Source organism: Capra hircus, chromosome 12, assembly GCF_001704415.2.
Source record: "Capra hircus breed San Clemente chromosome 12, ASM170441v1, whole genome shotgun sequence".
In the NCBI taxonomy this organism is placed as follows: Eukaryota; Metazoa; Chordata; class Mammalia; order Artiodactyla; family Bovidae; genus Capra; species Capra hircus.
Window position 1 is genome coordinate 84,023,672 of NC_030819.1, and position 20,562 is coordinate 84,044,233.

General features: G+C 39.7%; 1 protein-coding gene across 3 annotated transcripts in view; it reads right to left on the reverse strand.

The window, feature by feature from the left end:
- Positions 1-20,562, reverse strand: part of DIAPH3 (diaphanous related formin 3) — a 582,111-nt gene that overhangs the window by 225,015 nt on the left and 336,534 nt on the right. For all 3 annotated transcript variants that reach the window (XM_018056821.1, XM_018056820.1, XM_018056822.1), the window contains one exon: positions 17,039-17,168. In XM_018056821.1, the coding sequence (XP_017912310.1) occupies positions 17,039-17,168 (130 nt within the window). The remainder of the gene's footprint in view (positions 1-17,038; positions 17,169-20,562) is intronic.

Genomic DNA, 20,562 nt, shown 5'->3' on the forward strand with positions numbered 1-20,562 from the left:
ATCGAACTCAGGAACAGCCAAATGGAAGACATGCCCAGGGCAAGAACACGGAAGGAGGGCTGCACGAGGCCCCACGTTCTCTAGGCGCAGTGCACGCACGGCCTCCCAGAGCACCCACGTGTTCACTGTAACACAAGGCCTCTGTGCCTCTTCATTTCAGCAAAGCCTCACGACACAGCTGCGATCAACCCAATCGTGGGCTCTCCTGCCTGACGTGGAGGCGAGAGGGAGGGCTGAAACATGTGTCCCTCTGACCTCCTGGTTGGTACTTCTGTCAACCAATGCCCCCATCCTGAAGTTCCCCAAGCTGGCCCTGCTCCCGTCTGCCCTGAGTCATCTCGTTGGTGTACAAAGACACTCATCATGTAACAAGGATGTTAGGAACCAGGACAAAAGTCAAATGCATAGTTTTTCCTCTGTCCCATGGACACGGCAGTGTGTGTCTGGTCAGCAGGCAGGACCCCAGTGCCTGCAGGGAGGCTGAGAGGGGCGCACTTCTGATCCACAAGCTGTCCTCAGAGCTGCGTGGCAGCCATGCCTGCACTCAGCAGGGACTGGCGGCTCATGACTGGAGACAGAGCCATCCCAGGGAGCATGTGTTCCTCAGTGGGTGGGAGAAGGGCTTCAGGCAAAGGCTTCTCAGGGAATCCTGGGAGCCCTTCCCAACTCACTGACAGCCAGCTGGGTCAGGGACAATGTTCTATCGCCGCATGAGTAAAATACGAAGAATCTCACCTCATACTTTTACCTTACTGATATTTCATAAAGATCAACTGCTATAATATAGGATGAAGAATTTTTTAAAAATAAAATGGATTATGAGATGTTAATCTTATTCAGAGAACTCAGTAAGACTCAGTGAATGCCTTAAAGACTGAATCAATACTAAAATCAAAGGAAACTAACAAACAAACAAAAAATCACCACAACTATCACCATTGCCAGGAAAACTGCTGTAGAAAGAAAAGTTACTATTATAAGAGTAAAATGTTTGGAATGTCAGGAAACTCTGGGGCATATTCAAACATCTCAGGTTGGCATCATAAGGAAAAAAAAGGTGTCTCACAAAATGGTTCTGTGACTACTTAACAGACAGAAACCCCATTAAGCCATTATCTAAGCTTCATCAGCTCTACCTGATTACATTATTTGTGCATTATAGTTAAGACAATTTAACCGTATTTGATTAACTTTTCTCTGCTGGTTTTTACATAAAGATGAAACCACAGTCGGAAGAAAGAAAGGTGCATTCAAGTTCTACGTGAATAAAATACAATTGAATGCTCGGGGCCGTCTGATGTATGAACTAAAGAGCATCTAAGAATGTCCTCGGTGCTCTTCAGTAATTATATATACAAAGACAGTAAACTATGTCCAAAGATCTATGTGAGTAACCACATAGATTAACTTGAACATGTCTCAAGTTCTTTGAGGTCAGTGACGATAATTTTTGCTATTAGAAGTCCCAACTGGAACAGAGAATTTTAAATTGCACTCCTGGAAAGTGTTAATTTACTGGTATCTCTGTATGTGACGTGTATGAATTTTATCTTTCAACTATGTCACATTTCTTGACCAATGAGTTAGTCTTATCTTTTTCTTCCTTTTCATTATTTAGAAGTAACAAAATACAGTCAACATAAAACACAGTTCACTAGATATTTTTAAGGCACTTTCAACTTCTACATTATACTTCGTTTTCAATCAGATGGGATATCCCTCAGTCACCTCAGACACTGTGTGTTTCTCCCCCCAGCCAACCGCCCATCTTCAATCTCCAAATGACTGTGGGCAGTAAAACCATAATGCTGTCTCCTGTGCTGGAAACCTGCTAGTCTTGACCCTTCCTCTCTTGAACCCTCAGATCCAAAGAATAGTGACATCCCTCACATGGTACTTGACAAATACTATTATGTAAGAATTGAATCGCCAGTCTATGTCTGACGCAGGATACAGCATGCTTGGGGCTGGTGCATGGGGATGACCCACAGAGATGTTATGGGGAGGGAGGTGGGAGGGGGGTTCATGTTTGGGAACACATGTAAGAAAGATTTCAAAATTTAAAAAATAAAAAAATAAAATTAAAAAAAAGAAAAAACAACCTCCTTCCTTGCTAAGTTGAACACCACTCAAGGGATCTGGAACACTAATCTCTTTTTTGACCTCTGGTCTCCTACTGTTTCTCTCAGAGCCATATCAAAACTGTACATGGAAGTTTTCAGACAAACATTAATTTAAAGATACTCTGCTGCTGCTGCTAAGTCACTTCAGTTGTGTCCGACTCAGCGCGACCCCATAGATGGCAGCCCACCAGGCTCCCCCGTCCCTGGGATTCTCCAGGCAAAAACACTGGAGTGGGTTGCCATTTCCTTCTCCAATGCATGAAAGTGAAAAGTGAGAGGGAAGTTGCTCAGTCGTTTCCGACTCTTAGCGACTCCATGGACCGCAGCCTACCAGGCTCCTCCATCCACAGGATTTTCCAGGCAAGAGTACTAGAGTGGGGTGCCATTGCCCTCTCTGAAAGATACCTTACCTCTGCTTAAAAACCAGACAAGAAACTCCTTACACAACAACATCAGAGTTCCATTGACAGCGCGGTCCTATTTCCTAACCTGCCACACTTCACTCCGCAATCAACTCTTAGTTTGATTCCACCCAATCCCTTTCATCTATTCCTACCTTATCCCGGAAACAGCGTGTCTATCTGCTTTGCCCACTCCATCCAAGTCACTCCTGTTCATACTTTCACAGTAAGAGGCCAAAACGGCAATCTGGTCCTGGTGACGCGCCCTCCCACCTGTCCTGCCGAGCAACCATCTCTATCTTTGCAAGGATGACAGCCATTACTTTTAGCATGTGTCTTCCTCTCCTAACTGCCCAGGGATTCCTGAGCAGAGACCTATATATTATGCATCTTTGTACATCGGTTTACATAACACAGGGCAGATACTCAAATGTTTGTTCAAAGAATGGATTTTGGGTTTAACCTCTCAAAAGGTTAAAACATTAAAAAGGGAAAATATAACAGGTTAAATATCTAAAACTTTAAAAGCTAAGACACAGACTTTTCTCCAAGTGGCTAGTCATTATGATAATTATACACTAGAGGTGTTAGAAAAGCTCTGAATAAAAGTTAAAATCACAACTATAAATATTTAGATTCAGAAATCATGATACAAAAATCATGTATATAGGTTCTCTGCAATATGCATCCTCTATGATTTACCACATTAAGATTTCAAATAAAAATGGAGAAATTGCATACATTTATGTAATCTCTGTAATTAAATAATAATCATCTATGAATATCTCCTGGAGGTATTCGTCCTTATTTCATAACAAGTTTACTAAGAAATGTCAGTCATTCTTACATACCATGATACATTACAGAGGAGTTGATGTCTTTGAAGAATGCTTTAAAAGCAACATATTACCAAAAAACAACGTAAACATGCAAACTAAATTACCCTTCCTATTCGAGACACAATTGTTCTATCAGAGAAACTAAAGCCTATAGCATTTAAAGCTCCAAACATAATGATTTTTCCTAGACAACTGTAATAATAAAGCTTTAAGAGTATTTCACAAAACACACGTCAAAAATAATACACTGGATGGACATGATGGACAAAAACCTCAGTAGCATTAACAAAATCTTTAATATTAAGTAGGCTGAAGACAAAATCTAAGTTCTAGAGTATCATTATAAAATGCATTATGTTGACAGAAAAGCATAAAACTAAGATAAGATGGTAAAACAGCACAAACTCAAAATAAATTGCAGACTGGTTCATAACAGGCAAGCGTGTAAACTGAAAGAAGCCATGCTACACGACTGGCAGATGATCCTCAGCTTGCCTCCTGCTCAGTTTTTCCTTCATTGTCTTGATTATTGCATGCACGGGAGCATGCTCAGTCACTCAGTCCTGTCCAACTCTGTGGGACCCCAGGGATTGTTGCCTGCCAGGCTGCTCTGTCCATGGGATCTTCCAGGCAAGAATACTGGAGTGGGTTGTCATTTCCTCTCCCAGGAGATCTTCTTGTGCCAGGGAGCAAATGTGCATCTCTGGCGTCTCCTGCCTTGGCAGGTGGATTCTTTACCATTGGGCCACCTGCGAAGCCCTGTTCTGATTCTTATTGTTGTTCTTATTCAGTTGCTCAGTCCTGTCTGAGTCCTTGTGATCCCAGGGACTGCAGCACGCCAGGCTTCCCTGTTCATCACTCTGATTCTTGAGGGGATCCCATATAATAATACATTATAATTTGCATTAGGTATTAACTTGCTTATGTTCCACTTAGGATTTTTCAACTTTATGATGGTAGGGAAAGCTATATGCTTTCAACAGAAACCATACTTTAGACCTTGAATGTTGCTTTCTCTGGGCTAGCAATGTGTGGGACATGCTCTCATGATGATGGAGAGCAAGCTGCAGCAGCTCCCAGTCAGCCCATGTGGGTGAAGAATTAATATACTTACAATCTGAACCCATAGAACTACTCTGGTTTTCACTTGCAGGACAGTAATCAATAAACAGTATGAGATATTCAACACCTTCTTATAAATTAGGCTTAGTGTTAGATGATTTTGCCCAACTAGAGGTGAATATGAGTGTTCTGAACATGTTTAAGTTAGGCGAGGTTAAGCTGTGATCTTTGGTTAGGCAGATGTATTCAATGAGTTTTCAACTTAGCTTCAACTTGCGAGGGTTTATCTGAGTGTAACATCATCAAAAGTCAAGGAAGATCTGCTCAAATAATGAGGGTTTTTTTTTTGTTACATTTTTCTACACATCACACTGCAAGGGAATCACCTCTCTCTGCGGTGGAGTCTAGAGGAAGGAAAGGCAGAGAGAAAGAAGGCAGGCAGAGGAAAGGAGGGGCACAGCAGTGGCGGGCTCTGGTCGGCCCTGCGGAGCCGCGTCACCCACATCAGGGCGAGAGCAGCAGCCCTGCCCTCCGCAACCAGAAGGAGGGCGTGAAAGACACAAGACTGTTAGAAGAGAAAGCAGTACTGATGGGAGAAGTCTATCTAATGGAAAACCATATTACCTAAAAAAAGCTGACAACTCCTTTCTACTAATAAGATGTTCAAGACTCTGGTAAGTACTATACAAAACAGACCAATAATAGACAGGTTTGTAACACTATTCAAAACGTTCCCTCAAGATAATGATTTTGTGCACGTGTTTGTGGGAGGGAGGTTCAGATGGTAAAGAACCCATGTGCAGTGCAGGAGACCCGGGTTCCATCCCTGGTTCCAGAAGATCTCACGGAGAAGGGAATGCAACCCACTTCAGTATTCTTGCGTGGAGAATTCCATGGACAGAGGAGCCTGGCAGGCTACTTTATGGGGTCGCAGAGTTGGACATGACTGACTAAAAACACACACACATGGTAAATATTAAGAAAAGACTGATTCGCAAATTGTGCAATGAGCTTTCATGTATGGCTACAAGAGACCATGCAGGCTGACAAGTCCTGGACTGTGTATCTCTGAACTTGAAACATGACAACTATTTTTGTGCTGCTTAGATCTTTGCCTTGAACTCCAACTGAGGGTTGAATATCCTTCCTTAATGTTTAATAGGCATCTTAAACTCACATTTTCAAACTGGAACTTTTCTTCCTCCTGGACGATGCTCCTGCATCTCAGTGAATGACTGGTGTTATGACTCCCCTCTTTCCCGCATACCCCACACATCCAGTCCCAGAATGAATTCAGTTGGTTCCACCTTCAATGCAGACGCTTTGCTTAAACCCTCTCACCTCCAAGCTACCTCTTCCTGGTCCCAGCCAACATTCTTTCTCCCTGGGATTCTTATTACAGCATCAAGTGGTTTCACGGCTTCTGGCACTGTTCTCCATTTTCCCCAGCAGAGCAGCCAAAGCAATCCTTTAAAAATGCAAGTCAGCTGTCACTCTTCTGCTCAGAACCCTTCCGATGGCTCCCCATCTCAGAGCAAAATCAAAGTCCTTACAACGACCAGCGAGTCCCATGGGATGTCACCTCTCTGATCATATCCCCTGTTACACACTTCTCCACCCTCAATCCCAGGTCACATCTGTACCTACGGCTTAGGTGCCTGTGCACCCCTCTTGTTACGTGCTTCTCTCATAGACCTTGTCTTACCTCCTCACACTTTGTCACGTTTTCATGCAAAGGTTTTCTCTGATCTCTTAACTTAAATTGCAAAAAAAAAAAAGTACCTGGCCTAGAATTCCACAGCTAACCACCCGACATGATATACACTGACTTCTCTCTGGAACGTATAAATTTCAAGAGACCAGAGACTTCTTCTGTGTTCATGTACTCTATCCAGTGGGCTTTCCTGGTGGCTTACGGTAAAGAATTCGCCAGCCAATGCAGGAGCAATGGGTTCGGTCCCTGGGTCGGGAAGAGCCCCTGGAGAAGGAGACGGCAGTGCACTCAGTGTTCTTGTCTGGAAGATCCCATGGACAGCAGAGCCTGGTGGGCTATAGTCCATGGGGTCACAGAGGAGGGGAACATGACTTAGCAGCTAAACCACCACCACCACAACTCTATCCAGTACCCCGAATGGCACCGGAGACAGAAGATATATTCAAAAAGCAACTCATCAAATACTGACTGAATGAATGCATCATATATGAGCCGCTGTCACCATTTTTTCTGTCACTCAAAGTCAGTCTAAGACTTATTCTTTTCTGTTTGGTTGATTGTTTTCTGTTAGTCTAATCCTTATTAGTACAAGTGCCTAGGACAGTGTTTCCTAGGCAGTGAGAGTTCAATAAACATTTTGAAAAGAATCCTTTCAAAACACATCAAAAACTATTAATGAACACTATTTCTTTTTTCCGGAGAATATGTAGTTTGATAGACAGCTGCTGAGAAGCTGCCATCATGGTGACAGACATTTACATGCCACAAGGGTCTACAACTGATCAATTTTAAATCTCTACTTCTGAGAAGAGAGCGGAAGGTTATCTAAGAAGACATTTTCTTCAGGTTTTCCTATAAAGCTGAATAAAATATTTTTGAATGTTTCTATTATTTCTATCATTTATGATCAGTATTAGTTCATATTTCCATATGGCATTTCTCAATAATCCTGGGCTAATAAACTTGATTTCACATAACATGCAAATACCTGCAGAAAAAAAGAACTATAAGTCGTTGAAGACCTGCTGGAGACTACCTGGTTTCAAAGGCTATTTAGTAGTAGAAACCTTTTTTTCAAAAGAAATCTTCTATCAAACTTCAAAATACGAAACAAAACTCTAGTGTCAGGCTGTAGCACAGAGGGTAAAGAGACTCCATTTTCCAAATTCCATTCCCTATGCTGTTGTATCCAACTGGTGAAAATGCACTGGGCTATACATTTATGATTTGTGCAAATTCTTTTATGTATGTTATTCTATAATTTTTAGAAAAGGACAAAAGTCTTTCAACAACATAAATCTACAAAATTCTTGGTCCTGTATGCTAACGCTTGCATACATTTCAGGCAAGATGCAGCTGGAATCCGTTCAAACAACTTTTGAGAATATATATTAAAATTAATAATACATTAGTCACAGAGATCCATGTTTACCTGCATCATTAATAACAGCATGGGAAGATGTGTGTAAATAAGAAATAATCACTGAAAAGCAACAGCAACAACTACTACTACAAATGCAGAGAATATTTACACAGTGCTTACTAGGTGCTATATATAATTTTATAAATATTTACACACAGAAACCTATGGAGTCCTCACATCAAAGCTCTAAATTAAATACTAGTATCATCCCCGTTCAGACGTAAGAAAACAGGGCCCAGGGAGGATGAGAAATGGGCAGTTGGGAGTTTACACCCCAGCTGTCTAGTCTCAGAGTCTACAATGGTAACAACAGCCTCTCCCTTAATATAAGGCAGAATTATTCTGAAAGAGATGGGAATACCAGACCACCTGACCTGCCTCTTGAGAAATCTGTATGCAGGTCAGGAAGCAACAGTTAGAACTAGATATGGATCAACAGACTGGTTCCAAATAGGAAAAGGAGTATGTCAAGGCTGTATATTGTCACCCTGCTTATTTAACTTATATGCAGAGTACATCATGAGAAACGCTGGGGTGGAAGAAGCACAAGCTGGAATCAAGATTGCCAGGAGAAATATCAATAGCCTCAGATATGCAGATGACACCACCCTTATGGCAGAAAGTGAAGAGGAACTCAAAAGCCTCTTGATGAAAGTGAAAGAGTAGAGTGAAAAAGTTGGCTTAAAGCTCAACATTCAGAAAATGAAGATCATGGCATCTGGTTCCATCACTTCATAGGAAACAGATGGGGAAACAGTGTCAGACTTTATTTTTTGGTGCTCCAAAATCACTGCAGATGGTGACTGCAGCCATGAAATTAAAAGATGCTTACTCCTTGGAAGGAAAGTTATGATCAACTTAGCATATTAAAAAGCAGAGACATTATTTTGCCAACAAAGGTCCGTCTAGTCAAGGCTATGGTTCTTCCTGCGGTCATGTATGGATGTGAGAGTTTGACTGTGGAGAAAGCTGAGTGCTGAAGAACTGAAGAACTATGATGTTGGAGAAGACTCTTGAGAGTCCCTTGGACTGCAAGGAGATCCAACCAGTCCATTCTAAAGGAGATCAGCCCTGGGATTTCTTTGGAAGGACTGATACTAAAGCTGAAACTCCAGTACTTTGGCCACCTCATGCAAAGAGTTGACTCATTGGAAAAGACTCTGATGCTGGGAGGGAATGGGGGCAGGAGGAGAAGGGGACGACAGAGGGTGAGATGGCTGAACGACATCACCAACTTGATAGACATGAGTTTGAGTGAACTTCAGGAGTAGGTGATAGACAGGGAGGCCTGGCGTGCTGTGATTCATGGGGTCGCAGAGAGTCGGACACAACTGAGTGACTGAACTGAACTGATCATGTTTTTATTTCACTCACTGAAGTCATTTATTAGAACTATTGCAATCATCACTACTTGTCAATAAAACCTCCTTAAACTCAGAGGCATGTTAATAAATTTCAGTTTTAATTGCTTCACAAGCTCATCAACAATAACCCTTAAATGCCCAAACATTTCACAACTTAATATAAATGTATTCCATATATAAACCTAACAGTGTAGTTACCCTTATTTTATAATTAGTTTTTATAATTAATTTTAGTGTCATTTTATAATACTCAGAGATGATGGTGCTACCTCCATGCCCTTATGGGAGTGATGGCAAGGATGGCAGGATTCAGTTGAGTAGTGTCTCCCAAACTCCACATCTGCCCAGAACAGAATGTGACTTATTTTCCAACAGGATCTTTGTAAAGAATTAAAGATCTCAAGATGAAATCATCTTGGATCTTGGGTAGGACCTAAATCAAATGACTGGTGTCTTTGTAGTGAGAAGTGAGAATACAGGGGCACAGAGAAGAAAGCACTATGAAAACAGAGGGCAGAGCAACGCAAGACTTGCCAGCAGCCACCAGCAGCTGAGAGAGAGGCACTGGATGGCTCCTCCCCAGAGGCTCCAGAAGAACCCAATCCTACCAACACCTGTATTTCTGTATTCCTAAACAGCTAGGTACTGAATTTATGCTGTTTAAAGTGACCTGGAGTGTAGTGATAGCTCATGGCAGCCTAGGAAACTAATACAACTACTAATTCAAGACTCTGCAAGCTGTATTAACAGTCTGGTTCTGGGAAGCAGTTAGCAGCTCTACCTTCAGCATCTTTTCAGCTCCACGACTCTTCATCCAGTTGGTTACATGTCAACCTTGTGAGTAATGAAATTCAGCAGCCAGCCCATAACTGTATTTGCTCCATCCACTGCATAGGCGTCTTTATAGTACATAGATTTGTCATATTTAAGCTATCCTTCAGAACACCCTGGAGTTTTATCTACCTAGTTTGTAATTTCCCACTTCATGTTGCAAAACAGAAGTGCAGTAAATACTGCTTTCCACCCAGAAGCCTAAGAAAGCTCCAAGACCTTGGCTGTCCCTGTTGCCCCTGTCCTGTTACTTGATGCTAGCTCTGGCTCATAGGTGATGCTGACAGAACTGTTCAAGTAGCTATTGCAAATCTGCAGGAGGACAAAAGTCTGCAAACACTGTAAACGGTTAGTTTCTCAAAAAGATTAACACTGTATTGATGCCACTTTCAGTCCGCTAACCTCCAAAAAGATATAGAGGTCTTCCTGATGCAGTTTTCTCCTTCATCATCATCTATCAGCCCAAGCAGCAGCCAATTCAGGAAATGTTCCCGGCTCCATATCTCAGAAGCAATCTTTAACTGCAAGTAGTTCTTCATGCCAGTGTATTTCAATGTCAGTCTACAGAGTCCTTAATCCTTGTAGAGATTTTAGCCATATTCTTTCCATATGCCTTTCTGCTGCCTTCCAAAACGGTTTACATTTGTACTATAAAATAGTGTAACATTTACAACCTTACCTGCAAGTTGCCAATTTCAACTTTTGATGCCAAATTTACATAGATAGTCCGTGGAAATAAACAGGCAAGATTTAAGTAAAATGCTGCTCACCAAACAACTTAATCCTATTGGTTCTTTACCAGTACACCATATTCCCAGTGCACTATAAATATTTTTCATAAATGCTGCAATTACCTTGTGAATGGTTCAGTTGTATTTCATCATACCCTTTTATATTAAAAGTATTAACTTGTTGAATGTAAAATTTTACATAAATGGCTCTTTTAGTAAGTATATGCAAACCTACGTGTGAATTGCCTTTTTAAAATAAATTTATTTTTCATCATTTTTAGTTCGTAGTAATATTAAAATTGTTTTACAATTCCTGACTATACATATTAGATGGCTAGAGATGGTCAAAATAGATCATTGAGACATAACTAAACAGGAGTCACAGACTAGCTTTTTGACATAGCCTCTTGCTCTCCATCTATATGCAGAATAATATTTTCACTATTTCCACATGCTAATAAAAAAAAGGGTAAAACCATCTATTCATATCTCAATTTTGGAAAAGTGTCAATAGATAATTCAGAGTTCAACTAGTCTTTGTCGGCTACTTGCTTACAAGAAAAATTCAACTATTATATAGTAGCAAAACAGAGAGAGTGGTAAAGAAATATATGCAGATGTAGCGAGCACAAGACATGATGAAACAAAACTAAAACTTGTAAATTTAGCTCAATGTAAATGAATGCATTCTAAAGTAAAATCCAGGAGATGTAAGAACACACTCTGAAAATTAAATGTAAACACTCATGAATATATTTATTTAGAATGCCTCAATATTTCCTCATACATACACTAATTTATGTGTCATGCCTATTCAAGAAAGAATTGATGCATATTTATAATAATTATTTAAAATCACGTGATAATTCATGGTCTCTATAAGATCCTCTGCTATTCCTGAACTGATAGTGAACACCCATCACTATAGGTCTATAACTGTTTCTTCAAGTTATCTGATAAAGTCGAAGATCATGCAGCATAGGCCACTCTGGGTTTCCTAGGGACTTAGTGGTAAAGAATCCACCTACCAAGCAGGGGATGCAGGTTCAGTCCTTGGATCAGAAAGATCCCTTGGAGAAGGAAATGGCAACCCATTCCAGTATTCTTGTTGGGGAAATCCCATGTACAGAGAAGCCTGGCGGGCTACAGTCCATGGGGTCACAAAAGAGTCGGACGCAACTTAGCAACTAAACAACAACACAAAATAGGCCATTTTAATGCCAAGAAACTAAGCAAGAAAAATGTTTCAAGTTATTATATTAATTTGTAAGCTTGATTTCTCCTGAACGACCTCTCCTTGGCTCGTACTCTCTCTCTCTCGTGCACTCACAGGGCTGGTCTTTGTATGCTCAGCCATGATGTCTCCTCTGTGTATTCAAACTGCCTTTTCTTATAAGGACACAAGTCAGACTGTATTAGCACCCACCCTGAGGGTCCCATTTTAACTTAATCACTAGTTTAAGGGCCCTATCTCCATATACAGTCACATTCTGAGGTACTAGGTTCAACATATGAAGAGGTTCAACATATGAAGGGCTCCAACATATGGTGACAAAATTCAGCCCATAACAATGTATTTTGTGCTCTTTATTGACAATTCAGTTAAAGCAATATCCTATATGTTTTTTTCTTTTAACTAAATTATATTATAAATGCCACACACCCCCCACTAATGTGTCCTGTCACGTTATTTCATTGTATTGGTGGACATACACACTAATGTGTATACTCATAAAACTCTAGTATTTTACAGTTGATCTGAAATACCAAAATAATTATCCTGCAAAACTATGAGACACCAACGTTAGTCTTCATGACACAATGGTTCCAAAAATTATGTTAGCTGTGTTGTTACTTTTGTTGCACAATAAATATTTTTATATATTTACAATATACACTTAAAATATAAAATGAAGCTGAAATAATAACTAATACTGAATATCTAAAATATATATCCAACTTGCTAATACATTTTTAATTGTCATTTTTGGAAGTCTATAGCATAAAGAGGTTAATGGAAGACTTTGAAAATGCTTTCTGCTTGTTATAGCAGATGAATTGGAAATTTTCATATACTGTGCATTTCCAGGTGGCAGCCACCTGGAAATTAAGCGCTCTAAATGCTCACAGTAGGTGAATAAAAGACAAACATTCGGTATTTAGTAAGGCATTTATCATAAAATGGTGGAAAGTCATGAAGAATTGAAAACCAGGAGATGTATTTCACTGACATATATTTGGGTCAGACCAAGGAATTACTAGCTAAAAGCAAACAAACAGTCTTAAAAGCAGAGAGGTCTATAAAATGGAGCAAACAAAAACTCAAATATAAAGCATCAAATGATGCTCGTGAAAGCTGAAAATGTAGAAATGGAAAAAGTTAAGAAAAAAAAGAAACGGGCAATCATTAAACCCACTCTGAAAACACACTGAGTATTGCCCTCTCTCTGGAAGCTACTTCCTTTCTCAGCAGTTCCAGGAATAGTGTCGAACAGAGTAGTAGTCCTTAAACAGTGATCTAAGACTTTCTGGAAAATCTAAAAATTTACCCGTAAACACAGACTGCAATACACAGACACTTAGGTGAGGCTCTCAGCAAGCACCAGGAAGAAGCAACAAAGGGAAAGGACATTTCCTGTAAGGTTCCTAACACAGGAGAGAGTGAGAGGCCTTTCCAGCACAGCAGCCACTCCCCACGGAAACTACCACGCATTCTCAGCTGAGGTGCTAAGGGCTGCAGAGTCACGGAAATGAGAAAAAGGAAATCGGAAGAAAGTGGGCCAAAATGGATTTTTTCAAGTAAATCAAATTTGGAGAGGAGACAGTAAGGGCGTCGTAATCAAGAGCCACATTTATAGCAAAGGGTGATCTATACACTGCAACATAGCTGGAGACTGAAAAGTAAGCTGCTGGATATACAAGTGTGGAGCTTAGAAGGAAGTCTAGAAAAAAATTTGTAAGTCATTAATTTAATGATTCTATTTAAGCCCCTGGGGACTAAAGAGATCACCTAAGGAGAAGCTACAGGGAGAAAAAAAGGGAAGGACTCAATATCAGACCAGTAATAACAGCACTGCTGAAAAGGTGTATAGAAGAAGTCAAATATGTGAGAAGAAAAGGGAGGAGTCAGCTGGGACCGAAGTCAGATGAGAGTAAGGTAACTGGAGCTACACCAAGACAGAACCACACCTTGGACCAGAAGCAAGATAGTCCACAGTTCCTGACACAGTAGTCACACAGCACGCGCTTGTCAAATGAATGAATAAGTGAGTTACAAAACACATTAGTGCGGCATCTCGAGAATTCCAGGTTAACTATCTAGGGAAGAATGGAAATATCTGGAAGAGCTATAGTAGCAATAGTAGTAATAACAGTAGTGTTAGTTGCTCAGTCGTGTCCAACTCTACGACCCCATGGACTGTAGCCCGCCAGGCTCCTCCGTCCATGGAATGCTGCAGTTGGTATTAGAATGGGTTGTCATTCCCTTCTCCAGAGGATCTTCCTACCCAGGGATCAAACCCAGGTCTCCTGCATTGCAGGCAGATTCTTTACCACCTGAGCCACCAGGGAAGAGATATAATACCCTAAAAAGACATGGGTTCAACAAGGTGAAATTGTAAATTTACCTTGGTATTATTTTAATACATTTCAAAATCCCCAAAGTTTGGTCATATTTTCTAATCATTAGTAAAATGTCATTCCAATTTAATGATAAAATTATTGTGAAATAATCAGTAACACCATCATGGATTAGAGTTCATTAATTTCAACTGTTTAGACCAGGGGAAAATGTATCCAACCCTTAGAAATCCATAAAGGAAAGAAATATTAAAATGGTATACAAAAATACAATAATGACCCAAAATATTTTCACTGAAATACAACAGAAAAGCTGTAAGCCATTATCTTTTAGCAGAGAAGCAGCCCTAATGAAGTAGATTCTTGAAAATTGTCATACGGGTAAGCTCATTAGTTGTAATGAAAGTTCTCCCTGCTGATCCAGGAGTACCTAATGGCCAGGATTTGTTGTGTCTCAAAAACAAAGATACTTTTTAATTCATGTGATAGCTCATTGAGGAGACTTCAAATCTGGAAACTTTCCAATGATGATATAAAATACCAGAGCATGAAAACTTTCAAAAAAAAATAGACTCATTTCATCTAAAACATTATATTTGTTCCTCTAAAATCTCATCCATTAATAAGGTAATACAATCATAAAAAGAAATTAGGCGCAACAATCACCTACACTATAAAAAAATTTTCTCAGTGATGGCTTTTCTATTTCAAATATGAAGTCGGCTGCTCCCCGTGAAACTCGTTCACGGTATCTGCTGACCGATACACATATGCATGCATCTACTTTAACAGATGGAAACTAAATCCTCCAAGGCCCCAGAATGCCCCCACAGAAACACCGAAAGAGAAAGCAGAAGAATCTCATTACCAAGTTACAACTCTGCGAGCAAGCCCTTATGAAAGTTAAATATTTTTCAAAAGCAAAATATAATATTTATACTGGATTTTTACCACAGTCAAATGAGTCAAAATAGATAAATGATATTTTGAAAGCTTAATTCATGGCAAAAACTGTTAGAAAATAAGTTTACTGTATAAAATACATCTGAGAACTCACATGGTGGCACAGTGGATAAGTATCGGCCTGTCAATGCAGGGGACACAGGCTCGAATCTGTTCTGGGAAAGTTCCACGTGCCTCAGGGGCAATGAAGCCTGCACACCTAGAGCCTGTGTTGCACATCAAGAGAAGGCACCTCAGGGAGAGGCCCGCACACTGAGACCAGGAGCAGTCCCAGCCTGCCACAACTAGAGAAAGCCTAGGCACAGCAAAGGAGACCCAGCACAACCCCAATAAAGATGTAAGCAAAAACTTTATTTTTAAAAAAGGAGATCTGAAAGAGAAGCATATTTCAGCTGACTGTTCAGTTTTAGAACTAGTAGAAAAGATGGTGAAGTGATCAGAAATCCAAGCTGTTATTATCAGAAAAGGCCCACACTGATTTAATTCTTTTCAAAGACCTAATGCTGGTATAAGCTGTTATAATAACTACTTAACCATCTTTTCCACAGAAAAAGAAATTCCTCCATACTTCAAGGCACTTGGTAACACTTTTTCCTCTGTTACTTATCAAGCTTAACGTTCATCAAGAAAACCCACTTTCAATTCTTTTTCATCCTATATACTCAAATTTTATTCCAAAATTTCAGAAAATTCTTTTTAAGAACATTATCATCCTTGAATTAATGAACTTAATCACTGAAAAGCTATTTTGAGTATCAGTGAGTCAATTTTAATGTTTTTCTTTTCTTCTCTGTGCTCTTTTGCTCAATCTCACATTGATTATTATGAGAAAATTATTTGGATTATTTTCCCTTCTTAAATTCCCTTAAAACATTTACACTTAGACATACAGACATTATCTTCTTATGCCAAGAACATTTTATGGAAGCACAAGTGCAAACTAAGGAATAATCCAATGTCATTAGAACATTAGACTACAAGAGAGAAAAGTTTAAAAATTTACTTTATGTCTTAAAAAAACAGATTAATTTTTTCCAACTTTTTTTTTTTTTTGCAACAGCTGTACGAGATATATACTTGAAAGAAATATATATCTCAGGAAAACATGTGAAAGAATTTCTCATGCAGTCACATGCCTCTCTGCAAAATAAGTGCTACAAACCCCACTTCATAGAAGAAATAGTTTCATAGGAGTATAAAATGAAACAAGTGATTTTTAAAAGAAATATTCACTATAATGCAGGAAAAAAGTATTCTTCTTTAAGTTGATAAATAACCAGTGGCCTACACATAAAGAATACAGATATTCTCCCGGTCCAAATGAAGTATCATCCAAAATATATATCCATACATTTGTATATATTCATACACATGTGTACTCATAAATTCATTTTTGGAGTCAAGTTTTTTCCCACAGAACTGATTTGATATACAACCTAGATTCTTCAGATGATCAAAAAATTGCCTAAGTCATATTCAAGGCAAATATAAATATCAATAAGGCCTATTCTTTCTCTGAACCTTTCTATAACCAGACATCAATCCACAGTGGGGATAAGGAGGTTAGAACCTGGGGCTTTAGGGAGGAGTGACTGGAATCTTTGGCAGTTTGGTACCCGCAGGAGCAAAGGAAGCATACTCAGATGGAGATTCAGAATTCAGGCCAAGGGGACGCTGCCGACAGGCGCTTGGCTCAGATTCACACTCATCCCAGGTGTCTGGGAGTGACACCCATGCAGGCCACAGGGCGGGGCGCAGCAGAGCTGGGCTGCAAGTGTTCACGAGCTCTCAGCTTCTGAACAGAGGGTCTCATTACCCAAACAAACTAAACTCACAGCTGCAGAAATGACAATTTATAAAGTAAATGTCCTGTAACTTTCTAATTTTAAAATGATGCATTCAGTATGAAAACATTGTGACAGAGGCAAGTATGTTCAAATAAAAGGCATTATTTTCTATACCAACTTAAGACCCAGAATATGAAAATATTTTCTATAAAAGCACAAACCTTTGCTAGCTTTGTCCAAATGTCCCAAATCATCCACAAAATTCAGGATATCAGGATGCTTTTCTTCACATATTTCCACAAGAAAATGAAGAAGTGTTGTTTTCTGATCTGCTGATTTTGTGTCCTTCAGCTAAACAGAATGAGGAGAAAAAAATATAGAGAATCAAAAATATTTTGGTAGTCTTTTTATTTAAATAATGTTAATCCTGTTTTTTCATAGATAAGAAATAAATCAGTTCTAAACCTAGTTAATGCTGTTTTTGAAAGCCAATGTTTAAACACTTGAAAAGCTACTTATCATATATTGTTCTTTGGTCTAAATCATTAATATCTCCCGTAAAGAAGGAACAAGCTTAATTCAATCTAGTATGCAGTATTTCATCGGGGGAAAATATATGGTAAAATGCTCCGGAAAACAGGACAACCTAACAATCTATATAATATTAGCACTTAGAGCAGCCTCACACACTTGTTCATCTTTTCATTTGGCACATATTTATAGAATGCCTGCTAGATACTATAGGAGTTGGAGATGAAACAACAAACAAGTCATTCCTCAGGAAGCCGTTTAGTGTAAAAAAAAGGAAAACATATATTTCTTCCTATGTGATGAAGAGCATGGTAAAAATAACCACACAGTGCGCCTAGAAGGACAGGGTACCTGAACTGAACAGCAGCAGGCAGGAAGTGGCGTGCGGCACAGAAGCAAAGCCAAAACCTCAAAGGCACAGTGTCAGAGCATGTGAATGGGACGGAAGGTGAGGAGGAAAGTGGCACTTGAGAGGAGTCTAGGTGACTCCAGAAGTAAAGTGTATGTTGGGAGGAGAGGGAAGCAGAGAGAGTAGAAAGAAGTCTGAGAAGGAAAAAGCCAGAAAATTAAAAGAAAGGCAGACCATTCTGTGGATAAAGAATTCTGATCCCTAAGAACTGGGAGGTTTTTAAGCAGATGAGAGATAATCAGGCGTACATTTTAGAAAGATCCTTCTAGCACAATGTGGATAAAAGATTAGAGCAAGGGTAAGCACAGAGCACGAAGACTGATTTTTAAAGCTGCAGTAATAATCCAGGCAGTGAAAGAAAACAGACTGCACTGCGGTAACGCCTTTGGCATGAGATAAGGGGACAAGGTGGGCACGGACCCGCACGTGACGCCATTCACCGAAGCTGAACAGGGAGGGCGAGGAGAAAGGCCTGGGCAGGGCAGAGCGAAAGGACTTGCTTCAGTTTGGGACAAGGGAGCTTGAAGCTTCTGAGTAACATCTAAGCGCAGACGTTGGGAAATGATGGAGATGTATGTAAGTGTAGCACAATCTTTCATTATATTTCATTTCTTAACCTATTTTTCATTATAGCTGACTAAGATTTTCAGGCATGTTTTTCCTAATCATTTGTAAATATGAAATTTAAAAATTATACATACACTGTATATCTGCTTCTGTACTCCATGGACATCTAGGCCTTACACAAAAAGAATGTAAGACAGGAAAGACAATTCTGCTCCCTAAGAACCAACTTTTTATCCCTTGAGGGTGATAAACTGTAGAGAATACTTAGAATTTACAGGACTGAACTATTCTAGGAGTACCAGTTTGTGAGCTCTTAGTCTCCAAAGCTAAAGAAACACAAATAAGTATATAAAATAAAAGAAAGGAGAACAGGGACTCGAAGAGACGACCAGGATGGACTGACCCTAAACCAAAGGGACCAGGCTACAAACCAGGTATAAACAGCGGTCAGCTTGGGTTTTGTCAGTGGTGAGGGCACGGGGTACTGAGAGTAAAGCAGCAAATACACAACCTGGTAGTGTTCCCTACGAATGAGTAATGAATGAGATCAGATAAATACATGGCAGGAAAAAAAATCAGGATTTAATTTAGAGCTGGTGAGATTCCTGCTATACGTAACTGCACAGTCCTACTTACTTGCTTCCCTTTCAATAATTTCCTACTTTAATATATATTAAATCTATGGTTTTTCCAGTAGTCATGTATGGATGTGAGAGTTGGACTATAAAGAAAGCTGAGCACCAAAGAATTGATGCTTTTGAACTGTGGTGTTGTCTTGAGAGTCCCTTGGACTGCAAGCAGACCAAACCAGTCAGCCTTAAAGGAAATCAGTCCTGAATATTCATTGGAAGGACTGATGTTGAAGCTGAAACTCCAGTACTTTGGTCACCTCATGCGAAGAGCTGACTCACTAGAAAAGACCCTGATGCTGGTAAAGGCTGAAGGCGGGAGGAGAAGGGGACAAGAGAGGATAAGATGGATGGATGGCATCACTGACTCGATAACATGAGCTTGAGCAAACTCTGGGAGTTGGTGATGGGCAGGGAAGCCTGGCATTGGATGGCATCATTGCCTCAACGGACATGAAAGTGAAAGTGTTAGTCACTTAGTTGTGTGAAATTCTTTGTGACCCCATGGACTATAACCCACCAGGCTCCTCTGTCCATGGAATTCTCCAGGCAAGAACACTGGAACAGCTTGCCATTCCCTTCTCCAGAGGTTCTTCCCAATCCAGGATCGAACCCGAGTCTCCTGCACTGGAGGAGGAGTCTTTACAATCTCAGTACCCAGGGAAGCCCCCGATGGACACGAGTTTGAGCAAATTCCAGGAGAGAGTGAAGGACAGGGAAGGCAGGTGTGCTGTAGTCCACAGGGTCTCAAAGAGCTGAACACGATGGAGTGACTGAACAACAATAATATATGTATATAAGTATACATACACACAGAGATATATACATATATCCATATGTATTTTTTCAAACTCTATGTCAATAAATATTATGTCACTATCAAAAAAATATCAAATGAAAGTTACTATCCAATTGTGGCAGAAAGAGATATTCTGGGACATCACAAACACAAACATACACAATGTACTGATGCAAAAACTATCGTGTCCCTGGAAATACAGAGCTACTCAAACACAGATGTGATCTTCACATGGCTTTCACATGATTACTCCTACGATAGGTTCAAATGTTACCCAGGCCTCTGCAAACCAAACGCGCAAACCAAAGGAATGGTTCCTGGCATTTAAAAAACTAACGGATACAAACAGAGTCTACTACATGATACCTTCTAAAAGGCATATAAAAGACAACATCCACCTGTTTCGAAATACTGTTCCTCAAAAACTGACTCTGATCACTAACCAGACCGATGGCCACTAACATGTGTGAATGACCTGCTAAAAGATAACACTAAAACTGGCCTTTAACTAGTTACGTTGCCTTGGGCAAGATATTAGAACTCAGATGCACACAAGATATTAGACCTCAAAATGAGAATATCGAACTGGAAAGGAAAAGGAAATTCTAAATTTATCTTCCACTTCAAAAATATTAAATATACATTATAGTGGATTTAAGAGCTAATAGATATTGTAAAATCTGTCTTAAAAAATACAAAGAAACCTATTTGCAATCTCAGTTCAGAAGTTATTTTTGCATGCTTGAGTCAGAATCTTTCAGTCTCAACTTTCTTATAAACTGAGAATATTAATATAATTTATAAAAGTTA